This window comes from Dipodomys spectabilis, unplaced genomic scaffold, assembly GCF_019054845.1.
Source record: "Dipodomys spectabilis isolate Male_0828 unplaced genomic scaffold, ASM1905484v1 ptg000001l, whole genome shotgun sequence".
Lineage (NCBI taxonomy): Eukaryota > Metazoa > Chordata > Mammalia > Rodentia > Heteromyidae > Dipodomys > Dipodomys spectabilis.
The window spans coordinates 18,025,481-18,039,533 of record NW_024870678.1 but is presented as its reverse complement, the minus strand read 5'-3'; the positions used below and the strand labels follow the sequence as shown (position 1 = coordinate 18,039,533).

The following is a 14,053-nucleotide window of genomic DNA, read 5'->3' as shown; positions in this document are numbered from 1 at the left end:
AGTGAATTTCTAGCACATTTTAGAATTTTTACAAAGCAATGCTATTTTTTTTTTTTGAATGGGTTGTATTTAAAGTCAAATCTCAGCAGGACTCCAGCCCTATTTTAGAAAATGCACTAGGAAAGATTTCTCGTGCTTTTTCAAAAGGTATTGTTTATTTATTTATTTAATTTTGTTTTAACGGTCGAAAGGTATTTTTTTTATTGTTGTAAGAATACAATAATAATGTGAGATCTACCTTCTTCATATTTGAAGTGCACAATTCATCATTGTTTACTCCAGGCACAATGTTGTATAGCACATCTCTAAAATGTATTCATCTTGTATAGATGAACTTTATATTTGTTGAATAGCAATTCCTGTTTTTCTTCTTCTCCCTGGCAACCACACTTCCCAGGTTTTTATGAAGTTCACTCTTTTATCTATCCCATGTTAGTGCATCCTGTTTCCTACACTATGTGTCCTGTGTGTTTGTTTATATAATACCCTCCAATATTGTCCATCTTGCCTATGACAGGATTTCTAGCTTGTTTATTTTACTTTTTTTTTTTTTTTTTTTTGCCAGTTCTGGAGCTTGAACTCAGGCCCTGGGCGCTGTCTCTGAGCTCTTATGCTCAAGGCTAGTGTTATACAACTTTGAGCTACAGTACCACTAACAGTTTTTTAGTGGTTAATTTGAGAAAAGAGTCTCTTGGACTTTCCTACCTGGGCTGGCAGATCTCAGCTTCCTGAGTAGCTAGGATTACAGACATGAGCCATCAGTGCCTGACTTACTCTTACTTTTTAATGTAATTTTCTCTTGGTAAATGTACTTGTCATTTAACAAGCTCGCTTTGGGCCTGGCTCTGTGCACACATCTGATAAAGAACAAAAGTAAACTCTTATCTCTGAGCCTGTTTGGTGTAATAAAGTAACCACTGGTAAAGAAATGATACTGGGAACCCTGGTCCTATCCTTTGCCATGTGACTTTAGAAGAGGTTTCATCATGACACCTCAATATCTCATCTAGCAAATGACAGGAAAGGTCTAAAGTTCCAAGAATGCATACTATCCTGAGGTTTATTTTCAATAAATAGGACTTTATATATAAAATATACTTATACATGAATGCTTGGTGATTAAAATCCTGAGCTGATAAAAAAATTTTTCAACCAGACAAAAATGAAAATTCCTATTTAATTTAAAATGTCCTCAAAATTCCTATTCCTTTGTCATGTATTTCCTAATCTAGTCCTTTTTTGTCTTGCATGGAAATAAAGTTAGGATAAAGAACAGGCTAGAAGGTGTAGTCCAATATCAGAAGATTTTATACAAGTAGACATTGAAAGCCAAGCAGCGATGGGGCTTGACTGTAATTCCAGCACTTGGGAAGCGAAAGCAGGATGATCATGAGTTCAAGGCTATATAAGGGAGACCCTGTCTCAAAGAAGCAACAACAAAAACAACTCAAAAGAAACAAGTGTCAGTATAGGACTTGTAGGTATAAGGGAAAGTTCCAGTTCACCTTCTGAAGTCTATTGGAACAGACAATGGACAGATTAGCAGAAAATGAACACGTGTACTTTGGCTGTGCACATGCATTTATAGCAGAGTCATACAAAATGTGCTCCATTAAGAAAGGGGCAGATGATTGAAGCTTCAGTTCCCTCTTCGTAGGTAAGAGGGGAGTGTGTAGGAGGAGGGGAGAGCTGTAGATGCCTTTAAAGAGAATAGTAAATGAATTTGAGGATAAATGAAAGAGCCCCAAAGAACAGGCCATTAGAGACATAGCTCCTCCCGGCTCTGAGGGAGGTAGCCATGGGTTAAGGAGAGGAGTGGAACTTCATTGTGATTAGAAAGGGTTTTTGTGATACAGAGAAAGTCTCCCATGTCATCTCTACAGTGTCCTAAGGATAATCTGATGGGATGTGGTGGACAATTTTAGTCTCTCATTTTCTCCCTTGGTTAAGATTCCCTGGTTATTTGATAAGATTCCTAGGAATGGGGGTTAAGACAGTTACATTTCCTCAGGAAGAGCTTTCTTCAGGCAGATAAGAGAACTTCAGTGGGTTCCATCTTGCTTTGCCGTAGAAGAAACAAACAAACAAAAAGGTCAGGAAGTCCTCATTTCAGAGGCAACTTCTGAGGCCTCCTAATTTCCTTAATTTAAAAGTACTTAGCTATTGAATAAACCCTCATTTGGACTATTTTCTAGGCCCACAGTAAGGTACAAAAAGTAGAAATTGGAACAGAGAGCTAAATGTGAATTCAGAGACACAGACAAATAAATCTGCCTGCCGTGGTTGTGGTTAGGAGCCGTGGATGCCAGTGGGACTATAGGAAAATGAGTGTACATGTTCAAATACACTAGCCAAATGGGAGGACTGCACTCCTTTATATGTGGATGGATGCAAGCAAATGATTAAAGATATGGACCAGCTAGACCTACCTAGATGGTGTTTTTATTCTGTATCATTACAGTATAGGTTAAATATGGCTAGGTCATTGGAGTAAGTCCCAGTTTTTATGAAAGCCTGTAAAACTAAGCTAAAATAAACAAAGAAGTAGGTCAAGAGTCACAAGGAAAGCATGTCCACTTCTCTCAGTAGGGATTTCTGGATCCCTGCCCACAGAATGGAAGGCTCTCCCCCCTCCCCATCCATTAGGTAATAGTTGTTAAAAATTGTGGACCATGGGTTTTCAAACTGTGGGACATCTGGGTGATCTCAAAACACTTTCAGGAGTCCAAGGAATCAACAATGTTCGTAATACCCATGGGATTACTTATGTCTTTCATTCTCATTCTCTCATGAGAATACCCTGAAGTATCTTGGACTACATGCTGTGCGACATCACAAATGATTGCATGACTGCAGATGGCCTTCTGTCACACTGGACACCAAAGGAAGTCTCTAAAACGGAAAACAAGCGAGGCCTCTGTGGCTCATTCCTATGTATAATCCTAGCTACTCAGAAGCCAGCTTGGGCAGAAAAGTCCAGGAGACTCTTATCTCTAGTTAGCCACTAAAAAGCCAGAAGTGAAGCTGTGGGTCAAATTGTAAAGCTCTAGCTTTGAGCAAAAATAAAGCTCAGGAGCAGAGCCCAGACCCTGAATTCAAATCCCAGGATCAACATACAGAGAGAGAGAGGGGGTGGGGGGGAGAGGGTGGGAGAAGGAGAGAGGGAAAGGGAGAGAGGGGGGGGAGGGGAGAGAAAACAGGGCTGCTCATTTATTTTATTTTATTTTTTTTTGCCAGTCCTGGGGCTTGAACTCAGGGTCTGGGCCCTGTCCTTGAGCTTCTTTTGTTCAAGGCTAGCACTCTACCACTAGCACAGCACCACTTCTGCCCTTTTCTGTGTATGTAGTACTGGGGAATGGAACCCAGGGTTTTATGCCTACTAGGCAAGCCACATTCCCAGCTCTCATCTCAGTTTTTTTTTTAAGTTTGGAAGTTATTTCTTTTCAGACAATGTAAATGATATTTCAGATGTATATTCTTCTGAAATGAAAATATTTATTTCTTGTTTTAATGGCTAATGCTATCACTATATCTATAGTGATATAAAGCTTTTACAGAATGCTTTAAAAACTTAGTATATAGCCAGACACAAGTGGCTCATGCCTATAAAACAATCTCAGGAGACTAAGGCTAATGCCTATAATACTCAAGAGACTAAGATCTGTATAGTTTTTTTTTTGTCGGTCGTGGGGCTTGAACTCTGGGCCTGGGTGTTGTCCCTCAGCTCTTCAACTCAAGGCGAGCGCTCTACCACTTGAGCTACAGTGCCACTGAGACTAAGATCTGAAAGCCATGATTTAATGTCAGCCCAGGCAAAAAGTTTGTGAGACCCTTACCTTCAATTAATCACCCAAAATCTAGAAGTGGAGCTGTGGCTCGAGTGGTAAAGAACCAACCTTGATTGCAAAAGCTAAGAGACAGCATCAAGCCCTGAGTTCAAGCCCCAATACCAGTATACACACGCACCAAATTAATTGATTAAAAAAATTCTGTGACCAAAAATATTTGACAATTGTCCTATAAAATTAATAATTAATAGTTAATAATTCTTAGCTGGACACTGTGCCCATTGTTCTGCTGATTGTGTCTATACTGGGCTGAGCCATCAGCTAGTTTGAGATCTTCCGGTAGACCAGTCCAGCGAATGGAATTCCAACTCCTTGAACACACATAGGTTGCTTCTATTCTTTCTGACAACAGGCATCACCACCACCTTGATCCATATCTCAGTACTGTCACAAGCCAATGACTAGCTAAAAAACAAACGAAAGTCTCATAAAAATGCATAACATATGGCTAAGAGAGATAAAACAATAAAACAATGCCTCACTTTTTTTTTTAATACATGCTATCAAATTGAAAAAAGAACAATATTCTAGGAAGGCCCACAAGAGTCTGTAAAGTATATGCTTGATGGTGATAGCGCTGAGGACCCACCCAAGGCAAATGACAGCCATCCCTGTGGCATGCCTGGGAACATTTCTCTTCAGAGCATCACAGGCAACTCCTTTTAAAAGACCATGGCCAGTTCTGTCCTTAGCTTGTAGAAAGTGGCAAATGCTGGAGGGTTTGAAGTGTGGCCCTATGTTGATCAGCACACAGGTTTTCAGAGGGAGAGGGAGAGGGAAGGGGAGAGGGAGTGAGGGAGATCAGGGCACAGTTACTGACAAGTCGGGTGGAGTAATTGCTAGATGCCTGTCATATAAGCTGTGTTTCTTTGATTTCAGTGCCATGTGTTGCCTTGGATCTTTTGGAAACAGAAAATTTTTCTGCTCTCTACTTCATTACATGGAACAGATGTTGCTTTATGTTTTCAACCCAATTTTCAGAATGAGCAGAGTATCCAATTACAGTACTTGATCCTAAACACAGAAAAAAGGAAACTGGCTAACTGGCCACTTACACAGGAGTTTTAAGAAAGTTCCAGCCATCTTGCTGTTGCATTTCTGCCCTACAAAAGTATAGTCTAAGAAGAAAAATAATACAGCCTGCTAATAGATGGGAAGTGAAATAAGATGTTCACTTACACTCTGAGAGGAACTTAGACAATATGCAGTAAACTCACCAGGAAGGGCCGTATATTACTGAGTGCCTGTTCTCCTTCATCTCCTTACGTCTAAAATGGAAAGCTTGTTCTTGCAATATTTAACAGAGATCCAAAAGAAAAAGAAAAAAAAAGAAAGGAAAGAAAAAAATGCATGACTCAGTATTTTCAGATTATCACAAACCTATTCAGCTTGTGAATCTTATTAAAGTCAAAATATTGAGTCAATTCATCAGCACTAAGCTATAAGATTCTTGCTTTATGCCGGCTTTAAAAGCAGGCCTTGATGGAGAAGGTCCATTTACGTAACAATGCTGTTACTCAATGTCCTTGCATTTTTCTGCACATGCTATCTTAATGGAAATTTACTGGAAAATTCTTGCCAGAATAAACTGCATTCCTTCAGGAATGAAAGGCTTAATGTACTTCTAGCTCAACTGTACCTCTTTCCTGGGAGCAGATAAACCAAATTATTTGGCATTAGTTATTGTACTTCACACAGGTTGCAATACTTATTGTGGTTTCCCATGGCTACAGGAGATAAGGATAAGAAAGAATAAGGTAGCCAGTCTTTCCCTGCAATGAGAGATGAAACAAAAGCAAAATAGAATACACACACATCTATATGTATTTATGTATATACACATGCATATGAACATATATACATGTGTATATACATGCATATACATGTGTGTATATCTATACATATATATATATAATTTGATATGAAATAAACAAAAATTTAATCTGACAGGCATTGTATCCATTACCTTTTAACTGTCCTGGTAAGGACAGAATTGGTTAAACTCTGTGAACTGAACCATTGAGAGGAGTAATTTTCTCATTAACAATTTAAAATGAGAGTGAAAATTCTGCCATAGAAATGTTTTGGTCATATAGTGGCCACTAGTGCCAGACCAAGGGACCAAGGTGTTACACAGGGTTATAAACAGGATGACTGGGGCTAGAGAAAGAAAGTACCCCTTGGCTTAAGAAAGGGATGGGGCAAACAATGAACAATGGAGAGGAGAGGAAAAAGAGGTACAAACATGTCTAGATTTCCTCTAGTCCTGAATATCTACCCATCACCACCTTGGGAGCTACTGACCAGAGATTATTACAAAGCTCAGTTGGCCTTGAACTTGTGTTCTTTCTGTCTCAACCTTTATGCTGCATGTTGGGATTACATAAAGGTACCACCATACCTGGTGCCAAGGAGTCGTTTTAGTGGTTGTTTATCCACTCATGCAAGCAATATTAAACGTATACAACTGTCTTTAAGGGAATAAAACTGTTGTATTAGAATAGTATAGTTAACTCTCAGTCAAAAGTGTTTATTTATGGCAGTAGGCAATTAAGTTCACTAACTTGCTAACAGACCAGTTGGAAAAAAGCTGCAGTAGATTTGCCCAGAGTTTTGTGACCCTGTCCCTCATGCAGTAGTACAACACTACTGTTCTAAATAATAATGAGAAAGGGCAGGTTTAACGTGTGAGAATGTTCAGACATTATTAAGATTTCTATTTTATTATGCTTCATTTTATTTTCAGTATGTACAAGAAGTAAAACCAATGTAGGAAATTACTACTTCATAGATGTCTTTCTTGGGAGATAAAAGAACAATTTGAACTTAGAATATTAAAACAGTTTTTCACAAAAAATGTTCCCATACAAATTGTACTTTAAAAAGTATATATATATATATATATATACATACATACACACATATATATATTTACATATATGTATATGTAAATATACCATAGCTGAAAATTTTCATCTTTAATTAGGTGCTATTTTCTATCTGTAAATAATTCACATAAAAATTTAACATTTCTGTGATGTATGGATTTTTATTATGGGCTTTAATTCACAGATAAAATGTTAAAATCAGTAAAAAAATATAGTTTACTTGAATTATAAAGATAATCTCATCAATTTATCCTCTTTATAAGTAATACCTGTGATAAATAGCTGAGGTAATTCCAGGCAATGCAAAAGTTTGATAAAGTTTTATCCATATTGCAAAGTAATTAATACATGGATGTCATGAGTACAATTATAACTAAAGGCTTAAAATTCCAACAGCAGAATGTAACAACAAACTTCACCTTTCAATTTTTATTTCAGTTTTTAAAATAAAATGGAAACTCAAACACTCTCTTCATCAGTTGCAAATATTTGTTATATAAGAGTTGACTGAATTTGATTATAAGCACAAATGATAAATATGTTATTTCAAGCTTCTTTCCAATTCTATTCATTAAGAGCCGGTAATGAAGATTCATCCTGCCATTTTCTTAAAAGAGAGATTCAGATCAACGTGATTCCAAAATAATTTGAGTGTCACATAAATGGAAAGTTCATTACCACATTGATATTTGTTCTTCACCATACTTGTTTATAGAAAGCATGAAACTCTTAACAAGCATCTTATAATCAGCAGCACCTCCACAATAAACAGTTTCAAAATTTTTATCTTCTTTACTTAGTACAATTAAAGGTTTTTCCAAATTCTGTATAGTTCAGTGCTATAATGTTTTAGAAAGTGTACTGCATCTCTATGTACTAAAATGAGCCATCTTTTTCTTTTGAATCGTTTAGCCGAAGACATGGCCATTATAACATGAACCAAGAAAGCACCGCTCCCAGAGTTGCAGAGAGGCCTCCATTTGACAGATCCAGTTCCCAGGATTCCTTGGACGAATTATCTATGGAGGATTATTGGACAGAGCTAGAAAATATCAAGAAATCCAGTGAAAGCAGACAACAAGATCAAGAAGTGGTAGTTGTCAAGGAGCCTGATGGTAATAAATAAAACTTGTCTGTATATGTATTTAGATAAAGGAATACAGAGAGAGGAAGAAGAGAACATCCAAATATTACATTGGCAGTTGCTTTTCCACTTGAATATTACTTGCCTGTCAGATTTATAGATGTAGCTCCAGATACAATGTAATGAGCAAATTCATTTAGTTGAAGCTCAGCCTAACTTGGTAGCCTCTTAGCCAAGTTAAGCTTTTCTTTGAAATTGACTATTGCCTTTCATTCCTTCCATAAGTTTCTCTACACATAGTCAATTGGTCTCCAGGAAGTGTTTTGAAAAGCACATAACTTGGCAGTGATACTGGTTTCCTAGGAGTCCGTCTCCTTGATTTGTTTTGATCTTTATTTTATCGATTGATGTCTGGCTATCTTCTAACTTTGACTTCACTTGGTGTAGTTTTTTTTCTGCCTCTGAGAAGAACCAAACAAGTTCATTCTACTGTTTCTTTCATGGCAGACTTACAAATATTCAGGAATATCTACCTTGTTTTTAGCCAGATCTTTTCTACAGGAAAATTGTTATCAAAACTTGTGAGTGGCAGTCTGTCATATTAGTCAATGTATTGTACTCCAGATTTGATGAAATGCTACTTAACCTTTGGTATCCACAGGTCTATGGTTCCAAGGACAATACCATTCAGGAAAAAACATAAATACTTAGGCTTAGAGTTCAGTATTTTAAAATCATTAAATATACTTATCCCATACATAGATCCAGAACGTTAAACTACATAGAGGAGAACATTACTGTCATAAGACTTACTCTTGAACACATTAACACTGTTAACCAAAAACTAGATCTTTTTCATGCTTTTATCTTGAATACTACAAATACTTTCATCTTTTCTGTAATGCCACCCAACTCTCACTAATGACCTGTGCCTTTAAACAAATCTAAAATTTTCACTTAACCACTTCGGTTAAGCACAACATATATACTCTTTTTTGGCCTGGCAGGATTACCATAACTTTTACGTTTGTGTTTTAGGTACTGGTTGCTTTTATGGAAGGCATATTTTCACAAAAGTAAGAGCTCTCACCATCAGTTTTGACATATATTAGCTTTTTTCTATGCCACCCATAAATTTGTAAATCTATTGTGGTCTATCAGTGGAGATACAAAATGCCAAAAAGGTAAAGCCACAAGTCAGTGCTTTGTCATTCACTAATAGAAACTTCTTCTCAACAGACTTAACTAAATGACTTTGAGACTGAGACAAGTGTACATATATGTGTATATATATATGTTTAGTGTTTTCTCCTCTACTACAAAATTGCTTGGAAATTTTCTTAATAATAATGCCAAAGGAAAAGTTAGACAAGTTTTGTTTGCTTAGGATACATCTTACAATGTAGCCCAGTCTAACCTTCCACTTGTAAACCTCTTGTCTCAGTCTTCTGATTGCTGGATAGATTTTTTTTCTTAACTTAACATTTCTTAGATCTATTGAAGAAAAGTATATCCAAGAAACTCTCCAAAGTTGAACTCCATTCACTGATTGTCGCATAGAATCCGTAGTATTCAAAAAGAACGGAAATAGACCTATGTGCTTACCTTTTCTCAACTTAAAAAAACTTTAGTCATCTTACTTTTATTGCCATGGCAACAACTTTTTTTTCCCTGCCATTTGATTTCGTGTACCTATACTATGTTTTACCTTAACTGCCTTAATAGTAACGGTTGATTTTTACAACAGTGAACAATTTTTGGAATCTTTGGGTCCCTCAGATGCATTAGACCACACAAGTGGAGGGCCCACTGGATTTATTTATTTTCTATTTGCAATGTTTTGAATTCATGTGGCTATTTTAGCTAGTTTCTTATAAGAGCTCTATATGCTTTCTTTGTTGTTGTTGAAAGTTGAGGGACATGTTTAATTTGTAAAAAATATAGTTTGATGTGTTGACTTGTAGGATTTGAGAAAGAAAATTTAATTTGCATTAGTTCCAGTGTTCACATGCTCTTCTTCTTCTTTCTTTCTTTCTTCTTTTTTTCTTTTTTTCTTTCTTTCTTTCTTTCTTTCTTCTTTCTTTCTTCTTTCTTTCTTTCTTTTCTTTCTTTCGTCTCTCTCTCTCTTTCTTTCTTCTTTCTGGGGCATGTGGGAGGGGGGAGTACTGGAGTGTGGACTCAGAACCTCATACTTGTTAAATCTTTGCTTTTGGTTGCTTTTCAGATAATCTTGCCTCAGGGAATGATCTTCCTACTTATACCTCCCTTGTAACCAGGATTACTGATGCACATCATTCATTGTGCCTGGCTTTCTGGTTCAGATTAAGACCCACTAACTTCTTTTCCACGCTGGCCTCAAAACCTCTATCTTCCTGATCTCTGATTTCCAAGTAGCTGGATTGTAGGCTTGAGCCACCACACCTGTTACCCCATCTCTCCTATTTTTTCTTTGAGGTAAGGTCTTGTTGTATAGCTCAGGCTGGCTTCAAAAGTGCATTCTTCCTGTTTCACTCTCCTAAGTGCTGGGATTGCAGGCATGCATCCACATGCCTGTCAGTGCTCTTTACTTCTTTTCCACGTATTCTCTCAGATACTACAAAGAGAAAAAACAAGCCTTCCCATAAATTAATGTTGGGCTCTGAGATACTGCTGTATTTAAGCCAAGAGCTTGGACTTGAATATATTACCCAGGTATGCCTCCTTCAGTAATTTGATGGATGAGAGCAAGTTATCTTCTTACCTGTTTGCTTTTTATCTGAGAGGGGAGCAGTATTATCCTCCCTACTTAATCTGCAGGGAAATTGTGGAGGTTAATTACATGTGGAGTAATTTAAAAATTTTTAATTGAGTATATATGAAATTGACCTAAAATTTGCTATTTCTCTGGCCAGAGTGGATGGCAGCTCTCCAAATTTCAGATAATGATTCTCAGCACTGAAGAGTTTCAGTAAGAAATAAAACTTTTTTTTTTCTTGTCTTTTCTTTTTTGGTACTAAAGATCGAACCCAGGGTATTATATACTGGCTTATCAAGCCCTTTGCCATGAAGCTACATCTCAGTCCCTGAGTAAGAATATTTTTACAGCTTAAAATATGTGAAAATGCTTTGTGAGTTAAAAACCATTTTCTCCATATTGTTCTAGAAGGAGAACTGGAAGAAGAGTGGCTTAAAGAGGCCGGTTTGTCTAATCTCTTTGGTGAGTCAGTGGATGATCCACAAGAAAGCATGGTATTTTTATCTACATTGACCCGGACCCAGGCAGCAGCTGTTCAGAAACGCATAGAGACAGTCTCCCAGACCCTGAGGAAGAAAAACAAACAACATCACATTCCTGATGTCAGAGACATATTTGCTCAGCAGAAAGAATCGAAAGAAAAAGTGAGTTTTCTTTCTCATATGAATGAGGCCAAGGGTTCATGGCTTAGCTTATGCTGTACCAGTCTATTTGAAATGAAATCATTCAAACATAATGATCTTCCGCGATATACATAGACCAGAGCTCTGTACTTGCAGTTCACAAGAAGGTCTTGGTCCCTGGCTTCTAGAAGTGACCCTTCAGGGGCAAGTTAAGCATAATCAAATCCAACATGGTGCCCTTGGAATGTTTTCTGTGATTCTTGTAGGAAGATTCATTAAATAGTAGAGCGGGAGGGAGCTGATTGCAAATGAAGTACAAAACAGAAACCTTGAGATGTAGAATACTGTCCTCTTTGTGTTAAGTGCTTGGAACCATCTCTAGTACATGGGAGATTTGAGTGAACACTTGTCTGGATTGTTTATTATTATAATGCATTGAAGATCATTCTTCTTATTTTGTGGTTCTAACATGTGAACTCAGGGCCTTGTACTTGCTAGGTAGGTGCTGTACCCATTCAGCCATGCTTCTACCCTTTTTTGTTTTAATTATTTCTGAGATAGGGTGTCATGATTTTGTCTAGGGCAGGCTGGATTTTGCTTCCCATGTAGCTGGAATGAGCATTTGTCTATTGGTTGAGATGGGGTTTTTATGGACTTCCTTGCCTAGATTTCCCACCTCTGCTTCCTGAATAAATACGATCACAGATGTGACCCACATTGCCCAGCCTGGATGGTTGGTTAAATAACTAATGGAACAATCTGGAATCTTCTAGAATCTGGAATCTGTAATGACTAATGAATGAACTGCTATCAGAGAAGGTACAGTAGAAGCACTGGAGCTGTGTGACCCAGAACAAGCAGTGCTACTCAAAATAGCCAGCTAGTAAATTACTTATTATTCATCCATGCAAGTGACCATGCTTTCTTCAAGAAAATCTTGCTACCAAGAAAATGAGATGAAGCAAACAGAGCCATTTGCATTCTGCCCTGGGAAGACCTAGTGTGATGGTTGAACTGAGAGCAGAGAAGAGTCTTGAACAGTGGTTGTGGTGATAACGAGTAGCAGAAACAGTTGCTCCCCACTATTACACCCCATGCTAATGCAGTACCTGCTTTATCTCATTTAGTCCCACAGCTGCCTTACAAACAAGCTATTATCATTTCCATTCTATGGCTGAGGCTCATAGACTCTTAAGCTCAATGTCCCGTACATACTAAACCCAAATTTCTCTGGCTCTAAAGTACATGCATTTAACCATTCTCTTTCCTGCTATATTTTCATTTCCAAACACTATTCTGAGAATAAGCAATGTGAATATTACAGTCTCTTTACACTATAAATGGAAGGTGATAAAGATTTCATTATTCTTCATAAAACAATGGAATTGAAGGGAATTTATTGAAGGTATTATTCTGTTCCATAGAGCTTCACCCCCCCCACCCCCCCGCTTTGGCATTTTATTCTTCCAAGAAATCCTCTCTAGCTGCAGATTGCTTCTCTGCTTGCCCGGCCAACTGTGGCTCAAACCTACTCCTTTTCCAAGAATTCTGAGGTTACTTGATTGTTTGAGGCCCCTGGATAAATGGTTTATCATCCTGTGGGACATTCAAAGAACTCCTGAAAGACTGAACTCCATTTCCAGCTGTAGAAAAATAAAAAGGGAATAGAGTCTTAGGACATTTCCTTTACAGTTAAAGAATTAATCCTGAAGAGGCTAAGAGGAAGTAAAAAAAAAGGTTGAGTTAGCAAAGCTGAGCCCCAGCAAGTCTCCAAGAGGGATTGCTACCCAGTGCTAGGAATAATTTTTTAGTACAATTAGGAAATTTCTGAACACATAGTTTGGAGTTCAAGTTTATTGATTGATTGTATCACCTGATGGAATCATTAAGAGAGAACAAACACCAGCATATTCAAATACTGTCTAGCCAGGTGCTGGTGGCTCACACCTGTAATCTTAGCTACTCAGGAAGCTAAGCTCTGAGGATTGTGTGTGAAGCCAGCCTGGAAGGAAAGTTCATGAGACTCTTATATCCAATAAAACAATGACGACCCAGAAGTAGAGCTGGGACTCAAATGTAGGTGTGCCACCCTTGAGTGAAAATGCTATAAAGGGACATAACCCAGGTCCAGAGTTCTAGGATCACTACTGGCACAATTAACAAACAAATAATCAAACAAGTAAAATAGTGTCTACTTGTTTATACTGCATGCCTTTATTTAAAACATCTCTACTCTCCTATTAGGAGTTTTCTTGACATTTTCCATCCCACAAGCAGATAGAACACCCATAACTCTGTTCTCTAGTAAGAATGAATTGAGCTCTTCCTTTTACATACTTTCTCATGAAGCCCTCGCTGACACTAGGAAATATGATACAGAAATGGATATCATCTGCAGTGCAGTGCCGTGTTCACTTGCTTTATAAACAGCTGACCACAAACCTCAAAATATCTGTTCACAAGAAAGGGAAGAATCACTTAGGGTTTGCATTGTGCTATGAAAAGACTAGCCCGCTGTGCATTTGTGGACAGAGGAAAGAGAATGATAATTGCTTTGTCCTGGGGCCCATTAGTGTGGTGCCATGTATTCATCTGCCACCGGTGTGAGATAGGAGGTACAATGAACATTTAAATAGTACATTCATCATATACACACATATATGAATACATACACACACACACTTGCCCTAGTGTAATTTTTACACTTTTGGTGGAAGCACACTCCTTTATGGCTAATAGATGGAGGTGAAATGTACGATAAGGGGTTGACAAAGGCTTCTGTTGATAGTGATGGATTCTGATGATTAAACTTTTTTCAGTCTGAAGGGGACCTCCCTGATCCCCTCAATCCTTCCAAAGCCTTTTCTAGAAAGAAG

The 14,053-nt window shown here is 37.7% G+C and overlaps 1 protein-coding gene across 4 annotated transcripts in view; it reads left to right on the top strand.

Moving 5' to 3' along the window:
• The window catches only part of Arhgap18 (Rho GTPase activating protein 18), a 131,919-nt gene that overhangs the window by 63,676 nt on the left and 54,190 nt on the right, over window positions 1-14,053 (top strand). For all 4 annotated transcript variants that reach the window (XM_042682835.1, XM_042682916.1, XM_042683065.1 and 1 more), the window contains exons 2-3: window positions 7,649-7,851; window positions 10,963-11,198. In XM_042682835.1, coding sequence (XP_042538769.1) covers window positions 7,649-7,851; window positions 10,963-11,198 — 439 coding nt within the window. The remainder of the gene's footprint in view (window positions 1-7,648; window positions 7,852-10,962; window positions 11,199-14,053) is intronic.